At 36.4% G+C, this 25,667-nt stretch overlaps 1 protein-coding gene across 1 annotated transcript in view; it reads left to right on the forward strand.

Moving 5' to 3' along the window:
- Window positions 1-4,492: 4,492 nt before the first annotated feature.
- The window catches only part of CEP126 (centrosomal protein 126), a gene marked incomplete at both ends in the record, with an annotated part of 113,187 nt that continues 92,012 nt past the window's right edge, over window positions 4,493-25,667 (forward strand). Inside the window, 2 exons of the mRNA XM_079928307.1 lie at window positions 4,493-4,620; window positions 10,989-11,108. Of these exons, the coding sequence (XP_079784433.1) occupies window positions 4,493-4,620; window positions 10,989-11,108 (248 nt within the window). The remainder of the gene's footprint in view (window positions 4,621-10,988; window positions 11,109-25,667) is intronic.

Genomic DNA, 25,667 nt, shown 5'->3' on the forward strand with positions numbered 1-25,667 from the left:
AATACTAAGTAGAAATTTAATCAGTGTGGACACCCAGAGCAGATAATTCAGACTTAAAATATGTTTGCAACTGAATTTAGCTATCAGTGATGGTCACATTAACCACATAATGCCAAATTTCTAGGACTCTAATTGATTTATATGTTTTACATCAATAGTGTCAAAACTTCAAAAATTGTGACTATAAGGGGACTATTGTTATTGAAAATTACCACTCTCTGAAAGTTGATAGATCAATGTCTGTGATGAATTTTCAAATTCTCCATGATAGTGGCTCCTGTTTTTCACCACTTAAGCATGCCTAAGTCTTCACTATCCTAAAATTAAGATTTTCCTGAGTCTTGCTTCCTATTCAAGGTATTATTTTATCCATTTCCTTTCCTAGCCCAAGAACAACAGGGCAGAGATCATAGTTTTTATGGTACTTGCATAGTGATTGGTATGGTATAGGCACTAGGATATCAATTAATGAAGTAATATCTTAAACAAATTATCTATTTTCTGACTTTACATCCTCACGCACTATTTAAATGCAAACACTCTTATCTCTTATTCTACTGAAAATTTCTCAGTTTCTCCAGTGAGGCAGCTTGGAGGGGGGGGTTGGGAGTGCTGGCTCTGGTACCAGAATGCCTGGGTGAATCTTGACTCACCACTCCCTTGCTCTGGAAACTTTGGCAAAATTACCTAATATCACTATAGCTTACTTTCTTTGTAGAATGAGGATTGTTGTGTGGATTCAGTTATTTAATATATGTAAGCACTTAGCACAGTGCAAGAGACACAACAAGTACTCAAGTGTTAGGTGGTATAATTATTTTTTTTTATTATTATCATCATTATTATTTGACTTGCTCTAAAATACAGTTCTAACATTGCTGGCAATATTGATGACCTTTAAAATCTATATTAGAACTAGACGAGTATGTATCTTTAATCTTAAATTTCTAGTTGACGTCTCATAAAATTGAAAAGAAGATGGCAGAACTTTAGCAATTTTAAATCAATCAGACATTAATATACTTTATTCTTTCACAGCATGCCCAGAGACAAATTCAGGAAATTCTTACTTGAGCAAGAAAATACTTCAGCAGAAAAAGTAATAGCCTCAGCAAGAAAATACTTCAGCAGAAGAAAAAATAGCCTCAGCCAAGATGAAAGTGAAAGCTCAAGAAATTGTCCATCACATGCTGCCTCACATAATTCACAATGTTATTTATAATGGTATCCAAATTAGATAAATTACGTGAACATGTTTTGTAACCATAAATTGGTTATTATATTTTCTTTTGTAAACAAAACATCCTTAACAATTTCTGAAACCATGTTAATGAAGTTGGGTGTCTAATAGGCATCTCACATTTAACATATTTGAAACCTAAATCTTATTCTTTCTCCCACCCTCAACCTACTCCTCCCCATTTTAGGAAATGGCAATACCCTTTAGGCAGTTGGTTCCAGCTCCAAATCTGAGAGTCACATTTGACTCTTTTTTAAAAAATTCCACTCACTTGCCACAACCATGCACCAACACATCTTACTGGCTCAAGTTTAAAATCTGGAAGACTTCTTGCCACCTCTATTACTACCATCCTAGTCCAAGCCGCCATAATCTCTCACCCAGCCTACCATTACAACATTCAATCTAGTCTCGTTTCTAGCCTTATCGACTGTAGCCTAGTTTCTCCATAGCCACTAGAGTGATCCTTTTGAAAGATTAAATTAGATCTTACTCTCCTACTCAAAAGTCTCCAATGGCTTTCCCTCCACTGGAAGCTGGATTTTATATTAATCCCTTGTATACTACATAAGTCTCCACTGCACTAGAAGGATATCCCCCATGCACTGTTCCAATTTCAAGTCCTAGCACACTTCCCCTACCCCACTCTTTTCTAGATACAGTGATCTTCTTGCTGTTCCTTGAACATATCAAATAAAATTCTGCCCTCAGAGCCTTTTGTATTTAAAGTATCCACTGCTTCTAGATAATTTTCTTCACCCAAATATTTGAGTGGCAACCTTCTTTCTTCATTCAGACCTCTGCCCTAATTTCCCTCCTTGGAGGGCTTCCCTGAGCACCGTATCTAAAATAGAACTGACATCAGTCTCTATCCCTCTATACTACTCCATTTTTCCTCATAGCACTTTTCACTACCTCATATATTCTAGTAGGAAAGAAAAATAAATGTAAGCTTAATGAGCATAGGGACTTTGAAGTTTTGCTCACTACTGTATCCCAGCACCTAGAAAGTTCTTGGCACATAGTAGGTGCTCAATATTTATTTCCTTCATAAAAGAATGAATTATTTTATGGTTTTTGAAGTGTGAAAAGTTAACCATTATATTTAATTCATATGTCTCTTTTAACAAAATAGAGAGACTTTAATGTAATACTCTTTTTTATTGCTTAAATCATACTCATCTTTCCTGCCAAGAGAAAAAACTTATAAATGTCTCAAATTATCTTTCTATTATCCAAATATCTAACCTTAAAGCCTTTTTTTTTTAGAATCAATACAACTTAATAAAGGACTGTACAACTTAAATAAAACATGAAAAACCTGCTTAAAATTTTGAAGAAAGAAATAAATAATTTAAAGGTGAAAAAATAGATCTGTAATTTTTAAAAAAGTTGGTAACATTGTGTTTAAATTTTCTTTTTTCTTGGGTATCATTGTAAAGCAACATTTGAATGAAGAATGATTATAAGAGTAAACATCTGTAAGCAACTAAGAAACCAAGTTATGCTTCTTAATGCTAATACACCATGTGACAAAGCAATAAGGTGCCTATGAGTGATGAGATATCAAACTAATAATATAGAAAACACTAGACTTTCAGGAAGGCTAACCATGCCCAAATACTTCAAACAGTAAGCACAACCTTCTCATTTTTATTTGCACTTTACACTGCCCTACTTTGCTTACTCTCTCTCAAATTGGCCCTGGAGAAACAGACTTGTGATGATAGCAGTGGGAATAGAATCAACTTAAATTCCTGTGACTAGGCCAGTTAAAAATTTGCAAAGATAGCTAATCGTCCCAGTATACACATTTAGCCTTTCTTTGTGAAGATCATCTATTCTACCCTCTTGGCATGGTCCTGAAGGGGGCTTATGTGTTTTGTGTTTTAACTCAAAACTGGATTCGTTGTGGCACTTTTGAATCTCAGTCACCAGAACACATTCCAATTTGAGTCATTGTATCCAACTTTGCAAAAAGTCTGTTTTAAATAGCTTCAACTGGAAAAGTTTATTATTTGAACTCTAAAAATGAACAAATTGATTCACAAAGACAGAGGCATTTGAATGGTGGGCGAGTGATTTTTATTCTGTTTGTACATTCTGCTTCCAATCTGGGAGTTTTTTCCACACAAAAAGAAAGAAAGAAAGAAAGAAAAAAAAAAAAACCTGGCTGAAATACAGTCAGAATTTATATGTACTTTTAAAATGAACTCCAACAAGGAGTTTCAGCCTTTTTTCAAATTTTTACTTGCAAAACCACTAAACCTGGTGGCTAAAATATCCAATTTTCCATAAGAGCTTGAAACAATTTCAATATGATGACCTCTTTTGGCATATCTTCCCAGGAGATTACTGAATTAAATCTGCACTACTTTCCTGGCCGCCGATGATCTATTTCCAGAATCTGACAGCAAGGCTGGCACCATTAAAAGCCTTGAAATGCGACGTTATAAGTAGGGAAATGGCAAGGAGGACGACTTGCAGACGGAATGGCAGAAGCGTCAGGGAGTGGGTGAGAGAATGTAGAGAAAGGAAATTTCCACTCCACAAAGCCTTTTAAAAGAGATGGTGTTTGGGGATAGTGATGCTCCAGAAAGACACAACTCAAACCCCACAGCAGTACTCGGTAGTTAAACAACAAATCCTACCCTGAATTATCCCCGAGGCAATCATTTCAGAATCCCCACGGTGGCGTTTGCCTGTATCTGAAGATTCTGCATCTCACTGTCTTTCATCACTCTCAATACCCTCACGAAAACATCATCATAAAAAGGGAGGTGGAACGGAGTCAGGCTCCGAGGAACAAGTCAGCTCCGCATTCCTGCGAAGACTTGCGTCCCTGAGGATGCTAGGCTTCCAGGCCGCCGCCCGCAGTCCGCTCAGAGGGATGGGGGGAGTAGGCGGCAGTCCGCTCCTCCTATTGGCTGCCCCTGGAGCCCCGCCCCCACACACTGGTAGCCGTCGCGAAGGACGCGGTGTCGGTTGGCTGTCAACATGGCGGAGGCGTTGGGGTCGCGGCCGCCACCTCTGCCATTGCCAGGCAAGGTCGCCGCTGCTGCAGCTGCCGTCGCCACAACAGCCAAGAGCGCCACTGTGCGGGAACCAGAGCTGCCGCGGCCAACCTTCCCGCCGCAGTGACGCGGGGCCTGAGAGACAGAGTGCAGGGAGGGGCGGAGGAGGAGGAAGCCGGAGCTGCCATGAGGGAGACTCTGGGGGCGAGCCGAGAGGCGACGCTGAGGTGAATGAAGGATGATGACCGGGAGGCCCGGAGCCCGGAGCGCGGTCTCGAGACAGGGCACTGAATCCTCGGACACGCGCGTCAGAGCCCCCCTCAGCCCTCGGTTGAGCGACGGGCGTCACCGACCTGGCGCTTACCTGTATCCTTCCAGCCGTGGCTGCCGGCGTAGCGATGTTGGAAGCGGGGCCCATCTTTTTTCCCATTCGATTCCCGTTATCACAGATGCAAGGTGATAGAAACTAGCTAGTCATCTTAGTGCGGATATTTGATTCAGTAACTGTCGTTGCTCCCCTTAAACCTGAAATACCATTTTATCCTATTCTAGGACCGCTTTCCCGGCCACCTTGTTATCTCACCCCCATTCAACTTTGGTGTAAATTTTTTGTGAGTTTTCAAATAGATTAACCGTGTGTTCTGTGGGGAATTGTTTTGTCTTCTAGAGTTATGCCATTATGCTCTTTACTTCATATTATCCACACCCTGATTAATCATGCTGCTTGGAGAAAAGAATTCCACAAACAGGTAAAATGTTTTGCTCTCCTGAAACAGTCCGTTTTAACAGTTAACCTAGCACTTCCCTAATTTATTTACCAGAGCTGCTAAAGCCTAACACAGTTGGTTAGTTTGTTTTGTTTTCCATCCTCTGCCCAGGCTGTTGTCAGAGAGACAACAGACAGAAAATTAGAAGCAAAGGACCCGGAGGCTTCGCATTGGATTATCTCTGACCTGTCCCTAAGAATTGGTCTAGCCCACCTTTGAGATTGCTGTTGGTTGCATTGTAGAAAATTGAAAGAGTGAAAGAGTTTTGTTTTCAAAATATGTAAACTATGTTTATTCCTTCAGAGAATGTTATGATAATTAGAGTGTAACTTTTGTATTCTCAAAGGACTTGGTTGGTAGTGATGGTGCTGTATAATCATCTTCATTCTTGTCAGAGAATGGAGTGTCTTCACTTTTCAAGTTAAACCCCATTTTCTTATCCTTATTGTCTTCCACTTCTGGGATGTTGCACTTTTAAAAGCAAGTCAATCAATTTTCATTTAGTGCCTGCTCTTTAACTAGGTGCTTGGGATACAACTCTAGTGAGGAAGACAGATATGTACAAAGCTTAACTGATGGTAAAATATCCCCCCCTCTGATCATGCTTTCCTCAAGCTTTTAACCCTTCTGTCTTTTCTTTCTTTAGTCAACTTCTCAGAAACCCTAACCGCAATAGCAGCTTCTAATTCTTTTCATCTATTCATTATTAACTCCATTCACTTTGGCTTTTGCCCTTACTACTCCTCAAAACTGTCCTCGCTCAAGAAGTAATCTGAAATAAACTATTGCTTTCTGTATGGATTTGATTCTGTCCCTTGACATTGTATTTTCTTGGACCCCGAACTCCTATTACACCGACCCTGATTTACAGCTAAATCAGAAAATAGGGAAGCACTGTAAGTGGCTCATTGACAAAGTGTATCTTTCCATCATTTTCATTAGTGAAATGGTCATAAACTTAATATTTTTAAATTTATGAGGTATGAATATTGATACAACAAAGGAAATATTTGTAAATAAATTCAGTAGTACCTCAAATGAACAAAACCAAATAGACATAATTCCAGAATTATGTTGGTTTCCTATAAAGAAATGCATTACTAAAAATATACTTGAATTATAAATATATAGTTAAAATTAAGAAAGTTGTAGATGATTATTTCAATAGATGCCCAGGGCTTTGCTAAAATCCAACAACTTTTGCTAGTATGTGTGTATATATATGCATCTGTATGTATATATAAGTATATATACTTTTTGCTAGTTTATATATATATATATATTTGCTAGTATATATAAAATTAGTATATATATTTAAATTGGGATAGAGGAATTCTTTTGAACGTAATAAAGACTATGACACTAAATCAAGAATATCATTATGTTACTAGTTGGAGAAACACTTAAGCACCTTTTGTATTATTTTGGATGTTCTTAGTATCTGTAATGTTTCATATTGGATACCTGGTACAAAGTAGGTATGCAAATTTATTGAATTAATGACTAAATTTAAAAACTGAACTGCAGACTTAAAATAAGCAAGTGGCTTGGTAAAATTTCTACATGTGATTTCCAAATATGAATTCAATACTCAGAGGCCATCCAGCTTTCTGTTGAAGTTCTCTCACTCAAGTTAGAATTCCCTGACTCTAAAGGCAAGGAACAAAACCTTATGAAGTTCAACTAATTAAAATTAGCTGAAGTTCTATAATTTCAATTTCTTAAAATAATTCAAATATATATAGAAATAGAATAAAAAAGTGAAGTTTTCATGTCCCCTTCACACTATGCCTCTTATTTTCTCATAAATATCTCCAGTCTTTTCCCCTTCCATTTTATCCTAGCCCCCACTTTGCCTCTCTTTATTCCCTACCCAGTTTACACCCTATTCTTAATTATCTACACATATTCTCTCACCAACATCCTTGGTTCTTTGCACTCCTATTCTTCCTCAACCACCCAGTAACTACTACAACCCTATTTCTCTACTCCTTCACTCAACAATAAAAATGCTGTCAGAGAAAATATCACAAAACCGCTACAGCTTGTTGGTTTCCAGCTTCACCAGAACAAGAACAGAGTTCTCTCTTGTTCCTCTTAATTAGTTTCTGTGCCGGATCTTGATCACCTCCCGTCACTCGCAGTAGACTGTCTTACTACAATACTTCATAAGAGAATGGATGCCATGAACTCCCTCAGGTCCCTCCCAACAAACAACACAAACCTTCTTACTCCCATCACCACCCTCAATCCCCTACCCTGTTTTTATTCCAGGCTCACTGATGGGATATCACTTTTACTGTAGAAGGTGAATCCATTCACTTGTGCCCTATTTTCATCACCTCTCTTCTCAGTAACCCTGGATTGTAAATTATCCTAACTCTCTCTTACAATTTACTTACAACTTTTGTCAAATAGCCTTCTTTCCCTACAGCCTGTAAACATGCTCTGGTCTTAACTATCCTTAAAACTAACAATCAAACCCTTTTAACTGTGTTCTAATATCTCCTGTCTCCTTAGTCAAACCTCTAAAAAAGCATAGTCTAAATTCACCATCTCTATCTTGAGTCACATTTTACACTAAATTCCAAAATATGCTTGAACTGATAAAAAGGGTAAATATAAAAATAAATACAAAATCATAAAGGAAAACTGACAGAAAATAGAACTTCAACACTTTCATAGTTTGAAGGTATAGTAACTTGACCTTTTGAAAAGAAAGAATCAATTTCAAGTGAAAAATATCTCAAAAATAACTCATTAATTTAAAACTTCAGTGTAAGGAGAAATTGTATAATTAAATAAAACAAATTATCTGGGGAAAATATTTGTAGTAACTATGATAGAGGGTTAATATTTACACTATTCTATCTCTATTGAATTTACTGAAATTGATTTTTTAAATGACATTCTCAATAGATAAATGTCCAGTGACTCTGAACTAACGATTCACCAAAAAGGAAAATAAAAATTAGTTGCCCAACATGGCAATTATTCTATTTTGCTAATACATACATAATAAAACATGACTTTCCATTCGGTCTTTCTATAAAAAAAGTACTACCTTATGCTTGTGAGGTGTAGAAACTCATGTTCATATATTTCTAATGACATGTAGATTTATAGAACCCTTTTAGAAACCAATTTGTCTGTGAGGCACTAAAAGCTATAAAAATGTGTATACCTTTTTTCCTAGTTTATCTACTGAGAATTTTCTCCAAGGAAGTCATTCAGTAAGCTTTTATTAAGCCATTACCATATTCTAAGCACCATGCCAGGCATTGGAATTACAGAAATACAGAGGAGACACATATGACGTACCCATGAGGGTGTTAAGTCATCCAGTGAGGGTTAGAAGAAGCTTCACAGGGGAGGAACTTCTTGAGGTGTCCCTGAAAGGATGAGTAGAATTAGCCAGCAAGTGCCAAAAGATAATGGCATACTACATCATGGCTTGTTCTGTTAATAAGTATCTTAGTGTGGCTGAGCATCAGAGACATGCAGGGAAATGTTGAAAAATGAAGTTGAAAAAACAGACCAGATTATAAAATGCTGTATATTCCAAGAAATTTTTAATGCATCATGAAGGTGATAGGGAGATTTTAGAGAATAACAAAGAATGAGAAACCCAATTAGATTTCTGTTTAGCTGGTTTTGTGGAGGTTCAAATGGAGGACGGCAAGTTTAGGAGTACTGTAATAAGATGAGTTAGAAGACTACTGAAGTAGTCCAGGCAAGGGATTTAGAACATCTGAGCCAAGTCTGTGGAGAGGTACAGAGAAGAAGAAAAAGAATCTGGATGGCTCTAATAAACTTGACAAGAGTATGGGTTATATGATTCATAGTTATTAGTGATGGTAACATATTTAAAACAACCTAAATAAGCTACAATTAGAAAAAGACTAAATTGGGAGAAGAAGAGATGAGGATGAGGTGGGGTAGATTAGGCTATGCTTTTAAATTATAATCATTATGTATTACGTGCCCGTAGTATTCTCGGGTTTGTTGTTGGTTGGTTATTTTACTGTTAAATATATAAAAATTACCTTCCTTTGAACAAGTATTTAACAGTGATTCTTATGGAAATATCTTACCTTTACAACACAGCTTGTATGAAAAATAAAAGTTTAACCAACCATCTAATATTTTTTAAATTTGGATACCATACTTTGAAGAGATGCAAAGGCAGCAGTATATTTTACAACTCGGCAGGCAATATTATACATATATTATATATAATACATGTGTATATTATATAGAGTAAGAGACATTTAATTAAATCTAACAATATATAGTTGTCAGAACATTATTACAAACGTTACGTTTGTGATTTTCTTTATGTTCCTGTGGTGAGACTTCAAGCATGTTAAACAGAGAACAGAATTATCTCCACATGCATCTTAGTCCTGCATATTTCTCACCTGAGCCAAAGCAACGTCTCCCTTTTCTCCCGACAATGCTGCTCTTGGGTACCCTGAAAGGAAGTTGCACTTTCCTCCACTGCCATGTTGTGACTTCGTAGTTAGCCATCTTGTTAAAGTCTGACTCCTTCTAATAAAGTACTCTATTAGAAAAGAACAAGCTAAATCTTTAGCTGTTTCTATGCTAACAAAAAACAAAAACAAAAACAGGTTGCTTCCCTTTCTGTTTCACTTTTATAAATCCTTCAAAAGAAACTTTAAGTAAAAATATTGTGTGTGAGTGCATGTATTTGTTCATGGTGAGGTAGTGCAAAATTTTTAATACAGGTAAATTAATTATGAGCAATGGCATAAAAATGGTTAAATAGCAACATAATTGAAAGCTCCCATTAGCAAAGTTTCAAATGACCAAAAAGTTCAAATAGACGTGCTTGTTTTGAAATATATAAGGTTTTTTTTACTATGTTGATGCTGAAGCACTGCAGGATCCTAAAATTAACACATTTTGAATTAACAACTTATGTATAGCATAATTTATTATTTAATGTATTTCTTATATTCTGTTTTACCATTAATATTTATGACATATAAAAAAACTTGATTAAATAGAACTCTTAAAGAGAATTTCATACCTTTATTTTGAGGGGAGAAAATTTAAACACACTGTTTATTCTAAAAAGACAAATAGGCATGCCCTGCAATAAATAACTTCAGTACAATCTTGTATGCATCTACATCTAATGATGAGGTACTGAAAATGGTAATTGAATGACCACTTTTTACAACTTCAAAATCATTAAAAACAGAAAAATACTGTGATAAATTTGGTAAAGGCATTCATTAATGCCAGTTGAAATGTTACTAAATAAGCTCGGACATCAATTAACCATATCAATTCAACTTATTTAAAGAAAGTTTAATTTTATACAGTAAATTTCAAATGAATGGATAATTAGGATAACTAAAATACTCCATATTTGGCAAAATTCTGAGTAAACATTACTGTGTATGGTTTTCCTAATGGTTTGTTTTTTAACTTATGAGTAAATCACTAAGTAATCTATATTCCCAAACTTCCCAGTTATATTGCTATTTGATTTTTAATATTTGAATATGACTTTCATGCTATGGATTAAAGGATCTACTGAAACGTTTAATTCATCGGCTTTCTATTAATGAGATATAACCTTCTTTCATTTTTCTATATACATGCCTAAGATAGTAACTTGTTAATAAGTACTCAAATATCTGTATAATGAATGAAAAGATATGTAGTCTCCTTATCTGGGCTCATGATGTCTAAAATTAATTAATTTTTTTCCCCAAAGAAAGTAAAATATATCTTCAGTTCTAATACCAAGCCAAGAGTTTTTTTTATATAAAACATGTGCCGGTCATACACTAACAGTGATGTGTACACATACTAATTGTTCCACAAAAAATCATTACATCATTAGTATGAGGCTGTAATTGTACTTATCAGATAGCACTGATACTCATCCAGTAAAGACATAAACCGCTGTCCTTAACTTTATGCTACCATTAGAGATATGAAAATCCATTTTGAGAAAAATTTAGAAGAAGAGCGCCAAATCTTACTGCAGCAACAAAAAATATGTCGAAATCAAGCACGTAAATATTTTGTGGAGTCAAACCGGAGAAAAAAGTAAGTAACTGTATTTTATTCAGAAGCATAGAAACTCAAAGGCATAAATTAATCATTTCTCTACTTTGTAGCATTTTATGAACCTAAGTCATGACAGTGTTTTATCTATAAAATTGATCAAGATTTTTGTGGCTTTTAAATTTTATTGTTTTTCTGCCACAGCACAAAGATAGTGATGTATCATCTAGTTTACTGACCATGACTGTAGCAGTCTTTTCTTGTCATAGAACTTATTAGTGTCATATTCACTTCTTAAAATGACTATAAAAAGTATTCTTCATTTTTTGTAACATTTTATGATAAAAGGTTACCAATTAGCATTTAGGCTCTAATAGAACATATTTCATTTTAATTCATTATTCACTTATATATAATTTTTCTATATGTGCTACCCTCATTCATCCAGTCAGAAAAATGGGGAAAATATGAATAGTTGTGGAAATATGATAAAAAAAATTTTATAAATGATTGCCATGAAAAAAGATGCTTTCTAATATAAACTGGAAACTAAATAAAGTAAAAATGCAAACCATCCTATCCCTGCTTGACATTTTTCAAGAGTGTTTGAATTATTAGATTTTTTTAATACAGAGTGGTTATGCCATTTTTATTGTTGTTTTTGCTACCTTGTTCATAGTTCTACAATAGGTGAATAGTAGAAAAGCCCTAGAATTTATTACTACATCATTGGGCATATGTTGCAAATCCCATTTGGGGAATATAAAATTGTTTATCTGTAATTTTTTTCTGGCGCTGAATTATCTTTAGACTAACTCTATATTGCTTGGCGTAGTTGAAAGTATTTAATGAAGCTTGTTTTTGTTTTTGTTTTATATTTGTGTAGTTCTGTTTTTCTCCTACCTTTCAGCTCCTGAAGCTTATAAGAGGCACATGATAGGAGTTCAATAAAAATGAATAATCAGGGCTTCCCTGGTGGCGCAGTGGTTGAGAGTCCGCCTGCCGATGCAGGGGACACGGGTTCGTGCCCCGGTCCGGGAGGATCCCACATGCCGCGGAGCGGCTGGGCCCGTGAGCCATGGCCGCTGAGCCGGCACGTCCGGAGCCTGTGCTCTGCAACGAGAGAGGCCACGACAGTGAGAGGCCCACATAACGCAAAAAAAAAAAAAAAAAAAAAAAAAAAGAATAATCATATGTTGAAAGGGTCATGGGCTTCGGAATCAGAGATCTAGGTTTAAATCCTAGCTCCATGAGTTAGAGCAAGTTATTTAATCTCTTTGAGCTTCAATTTCTTATTTATGATTGGAATTAATACAATATTTTTCAAGGAATTGTTACATAGAGCAAAAAAGGTAATATTAGAGATGAATAGTTGAGAACGCATGTAAAAGTATTTGTCTGTCACATAGTGCTCTTCATTAAGCTTATTTTATTGATTAATAAATAAATATTTGTCAGTTGTATATTTTCTAATAATTGTCTTGCTGTATGAAATAGCAGGCTTTACATGTGGAATTTGATTCATAAAGTTCCAACCTGTCTTCTCTTATCAAACACCCATAAGAATTCTGATGTAGAAAATATAGAAGAAAATTTTTGGTTTAAAATTCTAAGAGGCAGAACATTTTCCAATACAATTTGATTATATTTTATTTTTCTGTCACCCTACAGCGGTGTAAAAAAAAAACAAACCCTTTTTGTTTTTGTAAAGCCACATAAAAATTTATTTTAAAACACTAATCTTTTGTTTCTATATTTCACCTTTTAAAAGGGGACCAAATTATTTGTACACTTCTGAATTTCAGAATATGTCTATCATTATGGATTTTTTGGCCTATCTATCTATGCTTAACCTCATCTAAGTTTATGCTGTCTATTCATATTATGGTCATAGAATTTAGAAAAAAATATTTTTCCTACAAGTAGAGATATTCTCCTAACACTTTTTTTCTACAAAAAGAGACAAATTTATACTTTGACATTGTCAGTACTGTTTCCCCAATAGTACTCAAAAGATGTTCATAGCACCAAGTGCTCTTTGTTTACTTGCATTAATCACTTAAAATCACACACATTTTAATTTTCTTGTTATGTATTATTTTTTGCATTTCTATTGCCAGTATTTTTCTTGTATGTTTTTATCACATTCTTAAGTTTTCCATTCTGTCACTCAGTGTCCATACAGTGGAGTCCCCTTTGTTTCCCTCCAAGTCCTCCTCCTTTCATCACTAGGTACTGCTACAACAGATACAGGTTACCTTTTAGACCTAATGCACAACGGGCATCTGAGACTTCCCTTTATTGGTCTCAGGAACTGGAGCCACAGTTTCTTGCCTCGTAGCATCCCTTTTTTTGTTTTGTTTTATAACATTAGATTGCTGGATTACATCCTCAGGTAACTTTCTAGTAGGCTGCTTTGTGGACCAAGTAATTTTAATATATACACACATAAAGAAAATTAAATTATTTCCTACATTGTTTTTAATTTTCAACTTTAGAACTATCTTTTGATAAATTAGTGAATAAGCATTTATTCATTAGCAAGCATAACTAATTGAGTACCAATTATTAAACATCATATTGGAAGAAAAAAATAATTTTGGTTAACCTATTTTATCACTAAACATTAGAAATGTCAATAATCTGATTTAACGTGACTTCATGAGGAAAATAAATTGAAATAAATTTTAGGAAGTAAAGAACTCAAAAGGAACCTTCAGATAGTTTTAAAATAATATAAGCATGTAGGCTTAAAAGTTCAGATGATCAGACTATATAACTAACTGGCAGAATAAGAAAGAAAAGGACAGAATGGGGAAAACTCCCCAAAAAAAGAGAAGAGGAAACACTACCAAGTGGTGAGAGACAAGCACTTAGGAAGAATCACTAAAATCTATAATTAAAAAAGATTCCTTACATATCCTATAGGCAGAAAAAAAATTACCTAGAGAATCACGGAATGAATTACTTGGTGAACATGAAGTATGGGGTAGCTGCATTATCTATTCGTGAGAATGATGGAGTTTGCAGTTCCCCATGAAGCAGGAAAAATGTACCTTAGAATAAATAAGAAGGAATTATACTTTAAGCAATAAGTCATATTAATCAAACCTGCATATATAGAAGTTTGGTATAAGCTAAAAAATATAAACAGATTCAAATAAATCCAGGTATCAGTAGGTTTAAATATCCATGGGTATATTATCCATAATATATTCATAATGTATTAAAGGAAAATTAAAGGAATTTAGTATATTTAGAAGTTATCTTTGACCATTTAAAATGTCATACAGGACAGCACTTATTCATTCAACTAACATTTACTGGGTTTCATATACTAGAGGATAAAAATAAAATGCATGATTCTTGCCCTCAATTTACTAATAGTGAAGTAATAAAGGATGACAATGCTATGCAATAAATACTATGATTGAGTCACCTACAAGGTGCTGTAGAAGTACATCTCATATACTGCAGGACAAGGAAGAACTCCTGGAAGAGTAAAGTCTTATTAGATAACCAGGAGTTAGGGTACTTGAGAGATAAAGGAGAACAATAGGTGAAAAAGCTTAATGTTATGAAATAAAAGACAAAAGTTTTATGTGATTTAGGCACAGGAAAATGTGGAAGGGTATCAGGAAAGGAAGCTATAGAGATGATAGGAGTCATTTCATAAAATAACTTTTGTGTCAATCTGAAGAAATTAAACCCTATCCTTAGGACTCTGAGAGGTTGTTGAAAGAGTGAAATCATAAAAGTATCATGATTGTTTATATTTTATCTCATTGTAGCAGAGGGGTAGAGGATGAATTGAAAGCGCAGGCTGGAGGCAAAGAAGACAGGTAGAAAGCTGTTATAGTGATCTAAGCCAGAGAAGGTATGAAGGTAGAGTATGAAGGTAGAGTCGGGATTGAGTAGGTAGGGTCAGTAGGAGTCAAAGGTCAGTTATGTGTGGTGCATGAAGAGCATTGTCAGAAATGGAATACTTATCAATTATGCAAACGTTATTGACATTATTAATATAAATCCTTCTAAATTGCAATGCATATTTCTGTAATCTTTTATACAAATTATGATAAATGCAGTTTGATCTATTCTTTATGCCTTAGAATCATTATTATGGGCATCAAATATTCTATTCTGTTGTATTACTGTATTGTCCTTGAGCTATTAAGCTTTATTTAGTTTACAGTACTAGCCTCAACTGGTAAGCTTGGTGAATTTTTTTTAATTTAATTTTTATTGAAGTATAACTGTTTTACAATGTTGTATTAGTTTCTACTGTACAGCAAAGTGAATCAGCTATATGTATACATATATCTCCTCTTTTTGGATTTCCTTCCCATTTAGGTCACCACAGAGCATTTAGTAGAGTTCTCTGTGCTATACAGTAGGTTCTTATTAGTTATCTATTTTATATGTAGTATCAGTACTGTATATAATCAATCCCAATCTCCCAATTCATCCCCCCCTGCTTTCCACCTTGGTATCCATACGTTTGTTCTCTACATCTGTGTCTCTATTTCTGCTTTGTAAATAAGATCATCTATACCAGTTTTCTAGATTCCACATATATGCGTTAATATACGATATTTTTTTTTCTCTTTCTGACTTACTTCACTGTGTATGACTCTCTAGGTCCATCCACAATTCTACAACTGACCCAATTTCATTCTTTTTTATGGTTGAGTAGTATCCCGTTGTATATATGTACCAGATCTTCTTTAACCAGTCCTCTGTTGATGGACATTTAACTTGCTTCCATATCCTGGCTATTGTAAATAGTGCAGCAATGAACATTGGGGCATATGTGTCTTTCTTAATTATGTTTTTCTCTGGGTATATGCCCAGTAGTGGGATCACTGGGTCATATGGTAGCTCTGTTTTTAGTTTTTTAAGGAACCTCCATACTGTTCTCCATAGTGGCTGCACCAATCTACATTCCCAACAACAGTGTAACAGGATTCCCTTTTCTCTACACCCTCTTCAGCATTTATTATTTGTAGATTTTTTTGATGATGGCCATTCTGACTGATGAGAAGTGATACCTCACTGTACTTGTGATTTGCATTTCTCTCATAATTAGTGATGTTGAGCATCTTTTCATGTGTTTGTTGGCCATCAGTATGTCTTCTTTGGAGAAATGTCTGTATAGGTCTTCCGCCCATTTTTTGATTGGGTTGTTGTTTTCTGGGTTTTTTTTTTTTGACATTGAGCTGCATGAGCTATTTGTGTATATTGGAGATTAATACCTTGTCAGTTGCTTCGTTTGCAAATATTTTCTCCCATTCTGAGGGTTGTCTTTTCATCTTGTTTATGGTTTCCTTTGCCGTGCAAAAGCTAATAAGTTTAATTAGATCCCATTTGTTTATTTTTCTTTTTATTTTCATTACTCTAGGAGGTGGGTCAAAAAAGATCTTGCTGCAATTTATGTCAAAGAGTGTTTTGCCTATGTTTTCCTCTAAGACTTTTATAGTGTCCAGCCTTACATTTAGGTCTTTAGCCCATTTTGAGTTTATTTTTGTGTATGGTGTTAGGGAGTGTTCTAATTTCATTCTTTTACATGTAGTCGTCCAGTTTTCCCAGCACCACTTATAGAAGAGAGCATCTTTTCTCCATTATATATTCTTGCCTCCTTTATCAGAGATTAGGTGACCATAGGTGCCTGGGTTTATCTCTGGGCTTTCCATCCTGTTCCCTTGATCTATATTTCTGTTTTTGTGCTAGTACCATACTGTTTTAATGACTTAGTAGTATAGTCTGAAGTCCGGGAGCCTGATTCCTCCAGCTCTGTTTTTCTTTTTCAAGATTGTTTGGGCTATTCGGGGTCTTTTGTATTTCCATACAAACTGTAAATTTTTTATTCTAATTCTTTATAAAATGCCATTGGTAATTTGATAAGGATTACAGTGAATCTGTAGATTGCTTTGGGTAGTATAGTCATTTTCACAATATTGATTCTTCCAGTCCAGGAACATGGTATATCTCTCCATCTGTTTGTGTCGTCTTTGATTTCTTTCATCAGTATCTCATAGCTTTCTGATTACAGGTCTTTTGCCTCCTAGGTAGGTTTATCCCTAGGTATTTTACTCTTTTTGTTGCAATGGTAAATAGGATAGTTTTCTTAATTTCTCTTTCTGATTTTTTGTTATTAGTGTATAGGAATGCAAGAGATTTCTGTGTATTAATTTTGTATCCTGCAACTTTACCGAATTCATTGATTAGCTCTAGTAGTTTTGAGGCGGCATCTTTAGGATTTTCTATGCAAAGTATCATGTCATCTGCAAACAGTGACAGTTTTACTTCTTTCCAATTTGGAATCCTTTTATATCTTTTCCTTCTCTGATTTTGGCTAGGACTAGGCTAGGACTAGGACTTCCAAAAGAATGTTGGCTAGGACTTCCAAAACAATGGCTAGGACTTCCAAAACAATGTTGAATAAAAGTGGTGAGAGTGGTCATCCTTGCCTTGTTCCTGAATTTAGGGAAAATGCTTTCAGTTTTTTACCATTGAGAATGATGTTCGCTGTGGGTTTGTCATATATGGCCTTTATTATGTTGAGGCTGGTTCCCTCTATGCCCATTTTCTGGAGAGTTTTTTAATCATAAATGGGTGTTGAATTTTGTCAAAAGCTTTTTCTGCATCTATTGAGATGATCATATGGCTTTTATTTCTCTATTTGTTAATATGGTGTATCACATTGATTGATTTGCATATATTGAAGGATCCTTGCATCCCAGGGATAAATCCCACTTGATCAGGGTGTATGATCCTTTTAATGTATTGTTGGATTCTGCTTGCTAGTATTTTGTTGAGGATTGTTGCTTCTATTTTTATCAGTGATATTGGCCTGTAATTTTCTTTTTTGTGATATCTTTGTCACCTCTGGGTATCAGGGTGAAGGTGGCCTCATCGAATGAGGTTGGGGTGGTCCTCCATCTGCAATTTTTTGTAAGAGTTTGAGAAGGATAGCTGTTAGCTCTTCTCTAAATGTTTGATAGAATTCACCTGTGAAGCCATATGGTCCTGGACTTTTGTCTGTTGGAAGATTTTAATCACAGTTTCAATTTCATTACTTGTGATTGGTCTGTTTATAGTTTCTGTTTCTTCCTGGTTCAGTCTCAGAAGGTTGTGCTTTTCTAAGAATTTGTCCATTTCTTCCACATTGTCCATTTTATTGGCATATAGTTGCTTGTAGTAATCTCTCATGATCCTCTGTATTTCTGCACTGTCAGTTGTTACTTCTCCTTTTTCATTTCTAATTCTGTTGATTTGAGTCTTCTCCCTTTTTTTCTTGATGAGTTTGGCTAAAGGTTTATCAGTTTTGTTTATCATCTCAAAGAACCAGCTTTTAGTTTCATTGATCTTTGCTATTGTTTTCTTTGTTTCTATTTCATTTATTTCTGCTCTGATCTTTATGATTTCTTTCCTTCTACTAACTTTGGGTTTTGTTTGTTCTTCTTTCTCTTGTTGTTTCAAGTGTAATGTTAGGTTGTTTATTTGAGATTTTTTTGTTGTTGCTTGAGGTAGGATTGTATTGCTACAAGCTTCCCTCTCAGAACTGCTTTTGCTGAGTCCCATGGCATTTGGGTCATCATCTTTTTGTTATCATTTGTTTATAGGTATTTTTTTATTTTCTCTTTGATTTCTTCAGTGATCCATTGGTTATTTAGTAGCATATTGTTTAGCCTCCATGTGTTTGTGATTTTTATAGTTTATTTTCTGTAATTGATTTCTAATCTCATTGCATTGTGGTCAGAAAAGATGCTTGATATGATTTTGATTTTCTTCAATTTACCAAGGCTTGATTTGTGACCCAAGATGTGACCTATCCTGAAGGATGATCCATGTGCACTTGAGAAGAAAGTGTATCTGCTGCTTTCGGATGGAATGTCTTATAGATATCAATTAAGTCTATCTGGTCTAATGTGTGATTTAAGGCTTGTGTTTCCTTATTAATTTTCTGTTTGGATGATCTCTCCATTGGTGTGAATAGAGTGTTAACGTTTCCCACTATTATTGTATTACTGTCAATTGCTTTTATGGCTGTTAGCATTTGCCTTATGTATTGAAGTGCTCCTATGTGGGTGTATAAATATTTACAATTGTTATATCTTCTTCTTGGATTGATCCCTTTATTCTTATGTAGTGTCCTTCCTTGTCTCTTATAACAGTCTTTATTTTAAAGTCTATTTTTTCTGATGTGAGTATTGCTACTCCAGCTTTCTTTTGATTTCCATTTGCATAGAATATCTTTTTCCTTCCCCTCACTTTCAGTCTGTATGTTTTCCTAGGTCTGAAGTGCATCTCTTATAGACAGCATATATATGGATGTTGTTTTTGTATTTATTCAGCCAGTCTGTGTCTTTTGGTTGGAGCATTTAATCCATTTACATTTAAGGTAACTATCGATATGTATGTTCCTATTCCCATTTTCTTAATTGTTTTGGTTTTGTTTTTGTAGGTGTTTTTCTTCTCCTGTGTTTCCTGCCTAGAGAAGTTTCTTTAGCATATGTTGTAAAGCTGTTTGGTGGTCCTGAATTCTCTTAGCTTTTGCTTGTCTATAAAGCTTTTGATGTCTCTGTAGAATCTGAATGAGAACGTTACTGGGTACAGTGTTCTTGGCTGTAGGTTTTTCCTTTTCATCACTTTAAATATATCCTGCCATTGCCTTCTGGCCTGTAGAGTTTCTGCTGAAAAATCAGCTGATAACCTTATGGGGATTCCCTTGTATGTTATTTTTGCTTTTCCTTTGCTGCTTTTAATTTTTTTCTTTGTATTTAATTTTTGTTAGTTTGATTAATATGTGTCTTGGTGTGTTCCTCCTAGGGTTTATCCTGTATGGGATTCTCTGGGCTTCTTGCACTTGGGTGACTATTTCCTTTCCCATGTTTGGGAAGTTTTCCACTTTAATCTCTTCAAATATTTTCTCAGACCCTTTCTCTTTCTCTTTTTCTTCTGGGACCCCTGTAATTTGAATATTGGTGGCGTTAATGTTGTCCCAGAGGTCTCTGAGACTGATCTTATTTCTTTTCATCCTGTTTTTTCTTTATTCTGTTCTGTGGCATTTATTTCCACTATTCTATATTCCAGTTCACTTATCCATTCTTCTGCCTCAGTTATTCTGCTATTGATTTCTTCTTGTGTATTTTTCATTTAAGTTATTGTGTTGTTCATCACTGTTTGTTTGTTCTTTAGTTCTTCTAGGTCCTTGTTAAACATTTCTTGTATCTTCTCGATCCATGCCTGCATTCTATTTCTGAGATCTTGAATCATCTTAACTATCATTACTCTGAATCGTTTTTCAGGTAAATTGCCTATTTCCTCTTCATTTATTTAGTCTTGTGGATTTTTACCTTGCTTCTTCATCCGAAACCTATTTCTCTGTCGTCTCATTTTATCTAATTTACTGTGTTTGTGGTCTCCTTTCCACAGGCTGCAGTGTTGTAGTTCCTCTTGTTTCTGGTGTCTGCCCCCTGGTGGGTGAAGTTGGTCCAGGGGCTTTTGTAGGTTTCCTGTTGGAAGGGACTGGTGCCTGAACTGGTGGCTGGAGCTGAGTCTTGTCCCTCTGATCGGCAGGGCCTCATCGGGTAGTGTGTTTTGTGGTGTCTGTGAGTTTAGTACAACTTTAGGCAGCCTGTCTGCTAATGGATGTGGCTGTGTTATTGTCTTGCTGGTTGTTTGGTGTGGGGTGTCCAACACTGGTGCCTGCAGGCAGTTGGGTGGAGCCAGGTCTTGCTGTCCAGATGAAGACCTCCCGGAGAGCTCACATCGTTTAATATTCCCTGGGGCCGGAAATTCTCTGGCATTCCAGCATCTTGGACTTGGTGCTCTTACCCGTGAGTCTCAGGCCTGACCCCTCGTTAGGGAACCATGACCCTGCAAGCTGTGTGGCACAGCCAGGAAAAAGAAAAGAAGACCAACAAAACCCAAGACAAATGATAAAAACAAAAGGAAAGAAACAAGGAAAGAAAGATAGAAAAGAAAACCAAAAAAAGAAAACAAAAATCCAGAGAACAACCTAACAAACAAAAGAACCCAAAAACAAACAATAAAAACAAAATTAACAATAAAAACAAAACTAACAAAAACCAAGAACAGAACAAAAACAGAAAACAAGCTGAAAAAAAGAAAACATTAAACACACAAAAATGATAAAAACAAAACAAGAAAAATCACAAAACAATAAAAATTTTAAATTTAAAAATATATTTTGAAAATTTTTAAATTAAAGCAAAAAAAGAAATAAGTAAAGAAAAAGTAAGTAACAAATAAAATATAATTTAAAAAAACAGAAAACAACAACAGAACAAAATGAAACAAAAAGGAAAAAGAGAGAAAAAATAATACTAGTAATAATATTTTCCTGAGTCCTTCACTGTCAGTGTCCTTGCCCCCCACTGACAGCAAGCCACAGTCAACCCCCACCTCCCCAGGAGGCCCTCCTGTACCTCTAGGTAGGTCTCTGGACCTGCCATGGGCACTGTGGGGGCAGCTCAGACTCTGACCTGGCCCAACTCCCACATGCACTTGCCCCCAAAGTCCACAGCTGCCAAAGTTAGACCGGTCTAAGTTGTGGGAGTACTCAGTGTCCATTCAGATATTCCACAGGTGCAGGGTTTACCAAGAAGATCACTGGGATTTAATCTGTGGCTTGTGCAGCTGCACAGAGAGATTTCCGTTCCTCTTCCTTAGTCAGACAGCCCCTGGGGCTCAGCTTTGGTTTTGGCCCCACCTCTGCATGTGGGCCACCCTCAGGTTTCTGTTCGCCATCCAGGTGAGAGAGAGGCAAAAGCAGTGGCCAGTTGGGTCCCTCAGTCTGATTGGGGCACTTATTCGCTCAGGCCAGGGAGGGAGAAGGAGACCACAACTGTGGCACATGCAAAGTGCTTGTGGCAGAGACCATCAGGAAGATGCAACAGACTGGGACGTGTCTGGTGGGAGTCCCTCCCAGTACCCATGGAGGCAGGGGCCAGCAGGTGGGGAAGGGTTTTGCAGTGGTGACCCTGCCCCTTGTGCACCACTCAACAATGGCACCTTGTTTCCAAGGCAGACCATGCTTCCTCTAGCAGCATTTCCAGCCATGGAGCCCCTCACTCCCGTCTCCTCAAGTTGTCTCTGCACAGCCAACAGCAGTCCTCTCCCCACATCCACTCTTCTAACACCACACTTTAGCACTCAGCTTCTGCCAGCATTGGCGTCTTTCTATCTCAGTCTGGGGTGCCCAGGGCTGATTCTGGATGAGGCTTTGGCATGGGCATCGTGAGCAGGCCCCATGTGCACTCAAAGGAGGCTTTGGCAGTGGTGGAGCTCAGGACTCTGGAGCCTGTGCACCAAAGAGACCTTGGCTTGAGGAGCAGGTGGGCCTGCACAGACGGGTGCCCCTCCCAGTGCCCACAGAGGCAGGGGGCTGACAGGTGGGGAAGGGAGTTGCAGTGGCGGCCCCGCCCCTTGCATGCCACTCAACAATGGCGACTTGTTTCTATAGTGCTCCAGGATTCTTCAGAAAACTTTCCAGGTTGTGAAGCTCCTTACTCTGGTCCCTTCAGGCTGTCTCTTCACAGCCAGCAGCTGTCCCCTCCCTGGGTCCACTCTCCAAACCCCACTTTCCAGCACCCAGCCTCCCTCCACACCTGGAGACACACAACTCAGGCTGGGGTGTGCAGAGCAGCAGCATGGGCCATACACACAGTTCTTACTTTGTCCTGCCTTCCACAGACCAGTTGCTGCATTTCCCTTCAAACCCCTGAAGGTCCCTTTCTGCCCCAGCTGATTTCCCTGCCATGAATGGGCTTTTGTGAGTGCGGGAACCTCTCCTCACCTTCAGTTCCCTGCCAGGGGTGATGGTTCCTTCCTGTTTCCTTTTTTTTCTTTCTTTCTTTCATCTGTCCTGGTTGTGTGGGGATTTATCTTGTCCTTTTAGGTGTCCAGGGGCTTCCACTAGTGTTCAGCAGATGCTCTGTGAGAATTGATCCATTTGTAGATGTATTCTTAATGTACTTGTGAGGAGAGGCAAATTCTGAATCCTCCTATTCTGCCATCTGACTCCCCCCCACCAAATTTATTCCTTTTTGATTTTAGTCTTTCTCTTTCTAGAAGTTCCCTCACCTTTCTTCTTTTATATTTCTAATACATTATTACCTAAGTAAACAAAGGATTTTGTTGGAACTGAATCCAATAAGAATTCATGTGAATAAGGACCTAAGAGACTCTTATGATTAAAATTTATGGGCTTCAGTTAATTGATATTGACATGTTTATTTTGGCTGACACCTCAGCTTTTAGAGAAATGAGGTGCTATTATATTTTGCCTTTGTAGTATGTACATTACTAATTCTCTGTGTTAAATCAGAATATGGATCTTTGTTGTTTGGGTATTTTCCATTCCAATAGTCTGTTAAGGGTCATTTTTAATTTTTTATTTGTTTTCTTTTCCAGCAAAGTGACAGACAATAAGTTGGAAATATGATATTCAACATAGATTGGGGGATTTCAAATAAGTTTAAGTCTTGGCAAGTACAGGATTAATAACCACTGGGACATATGTGTTTCTTTGCCAAGCAGTGAAAACTGACAGTATATTCTTCAGTTGTTTTATTTCTTATAGGATGTTGACATTATTTTTTGTTTAAAATGTTATTCTTTATTTTTAAAAACTATATTTCTCCAATTGCATTTTTTAATTTAAAAGAATAATATTTTATCCTATTTTAAATGTCTTTAATTTCTATCTATCTAAAATAGTGCTGAGTTTTAAACTTAAATGTGATCATATCTCTAGAAAGTTATATTTACATAAGTCTGAATTATGGTTCCAAACAGGAAAAAGAAATACATCACAAATGGCTGGTCTCCAGTTCTAGTGGTGTCCCTTGTGACCTCAGTTACTCTTTCTTCTTTTTATTAACATCTTTATTGGAGTATAATTGCTTTACAATGGTGTGTTAGTTTCTGCTTTATAACAAAGTGAATCAGCTATGCATATACATATATCTCCATATCCCCTCCCTCTTGCATTTCCCTCCCTCCCTCCCTATCCCACCCTTCTAGGAGCTGATCCTCCTGTACTATGCAGCTGCTTCCCACTAGCTATCTATTTTACATTTGGTAGTGTATATATGTCCATACCAATCTCTCACTTCGTCCCAGTTTACCCTTCCCCCTACCCGTGTCCTCAAGTCCATTCTCTACGTCTGCGTCTTTACTCCTGTCCTGCCCCTAGCTTCTTGAGAACCTTTTTTTTTAGATTCCATATATATGTGTTAGCATACGGTATTTTTCTCTTTCTGACTTACTTCACTCTGTATGACAGACTATAGGTCCATCCATCTCACTACAAAAAACTCAATTTTGTTTCTTTTAATGGCTGAGTAATATTCCATTGTATATATGTGCCACCTCTTCTTTATTCATTCATCTGTTGATGGACACATAGGTTGCTTCCATGTCCTAGCTATTGTAAATAGAATTACAATGAACATTATGGTACATGACTGTTTCTGAATTATGGGTTTCTCTGCCTATATGCACAGTAGTGGGATTGCTGGGTCATATGGTACTTCTATTTTTAGTTTTCTAAGGAACCTCCATACTGTTCTCCATAGTGCCTGTATCAATTTACATTCCCACCAACAGTGCAAGAGGGTTCCCTTTTCTCCACACCCTCTCCAGCATTTATTGTTTGTAGATTTTTTGATGTTGGCCATTCTGACTGGTGAGAGGTGATACCTCACTGTACTTTTCATTTGCATTTTTCTCATAATTAGTGATGTTTAGCATCTTTTCATGTGTTTGTTGGCCATCTGTATGTCTTCTTTGGAGAAATGGCTATTTAGGTCTTCCGCCCATTTTTGGATTGGTTTGCTTGTTTTATTGATATTGAGCTGCATGAGCTGCTTGTAAATTTTGGAGATTAATCCTTTGTCAGTTTCTTCATTTGCAAATATTTTCTCCCATTCTGAGGGTTGTCTTCTCATCTTGTTTATGGTTTCCTTTGCTGTGCAAAAGCTTTTAAGTTTCATTAGGTCCCATTCGTTTATTTTCATTTTTGTTTCCATTTTTTTAGGAGGTGGGTCAAAAAGAATCTTGCTGTGATTTATGTCATAGAGTGTTCTGCCTATGTTTTCCTCTAAGAGTTTTATACTGTGTGGCCTTACTTTTGGTCTTTAATCCATTTTGAGTTTATTTTTGTGTATGGTGTTAGGGAGTGTTCTAATTTCACTCTTTTATAGGTAGCTGTCCAATTTTCCCAGCCCCACTTATTGAAGAGGCTGTCTTTTTTCCATTTTATATTCTTGCCTCCTTTATGAAAAATAAGGTGGCCATATGTGCATGGGCTTATCTCTCGGCTTTCTAACCTGTTCCATTGATATATTTCTGTTTTTGTGCCAGTACCATACTGTCTTGATTACTGTAGCTTTCTAGTATAGTCTGAAGTCAGGGAGCTTGATTTCCTCCAGCTCTATTTATCTTTCTCAAGATTGCTTTGGTTATTCAGGGTCTTTCGAGTTTCCATACAAATTGTGAAATGTTTTGTTCTAGTTCTGTAAAAAATGTCATTTGTAATTTAATAGGGATTGCATTGAATCTGTAGATTGCTTT

Source organism: Stenella coeruleoalba (genome assembly GCF_951394435.1).
Source record: "Stenella coeruleoalba genome assembly, chromosome: 8".
Lineage (NCBI taxonomy): Eukaryota > Metazoa > Chordata > Mammalia > Artiodactyla > Delphinidae > Stenella > Stenella coeruleoalba.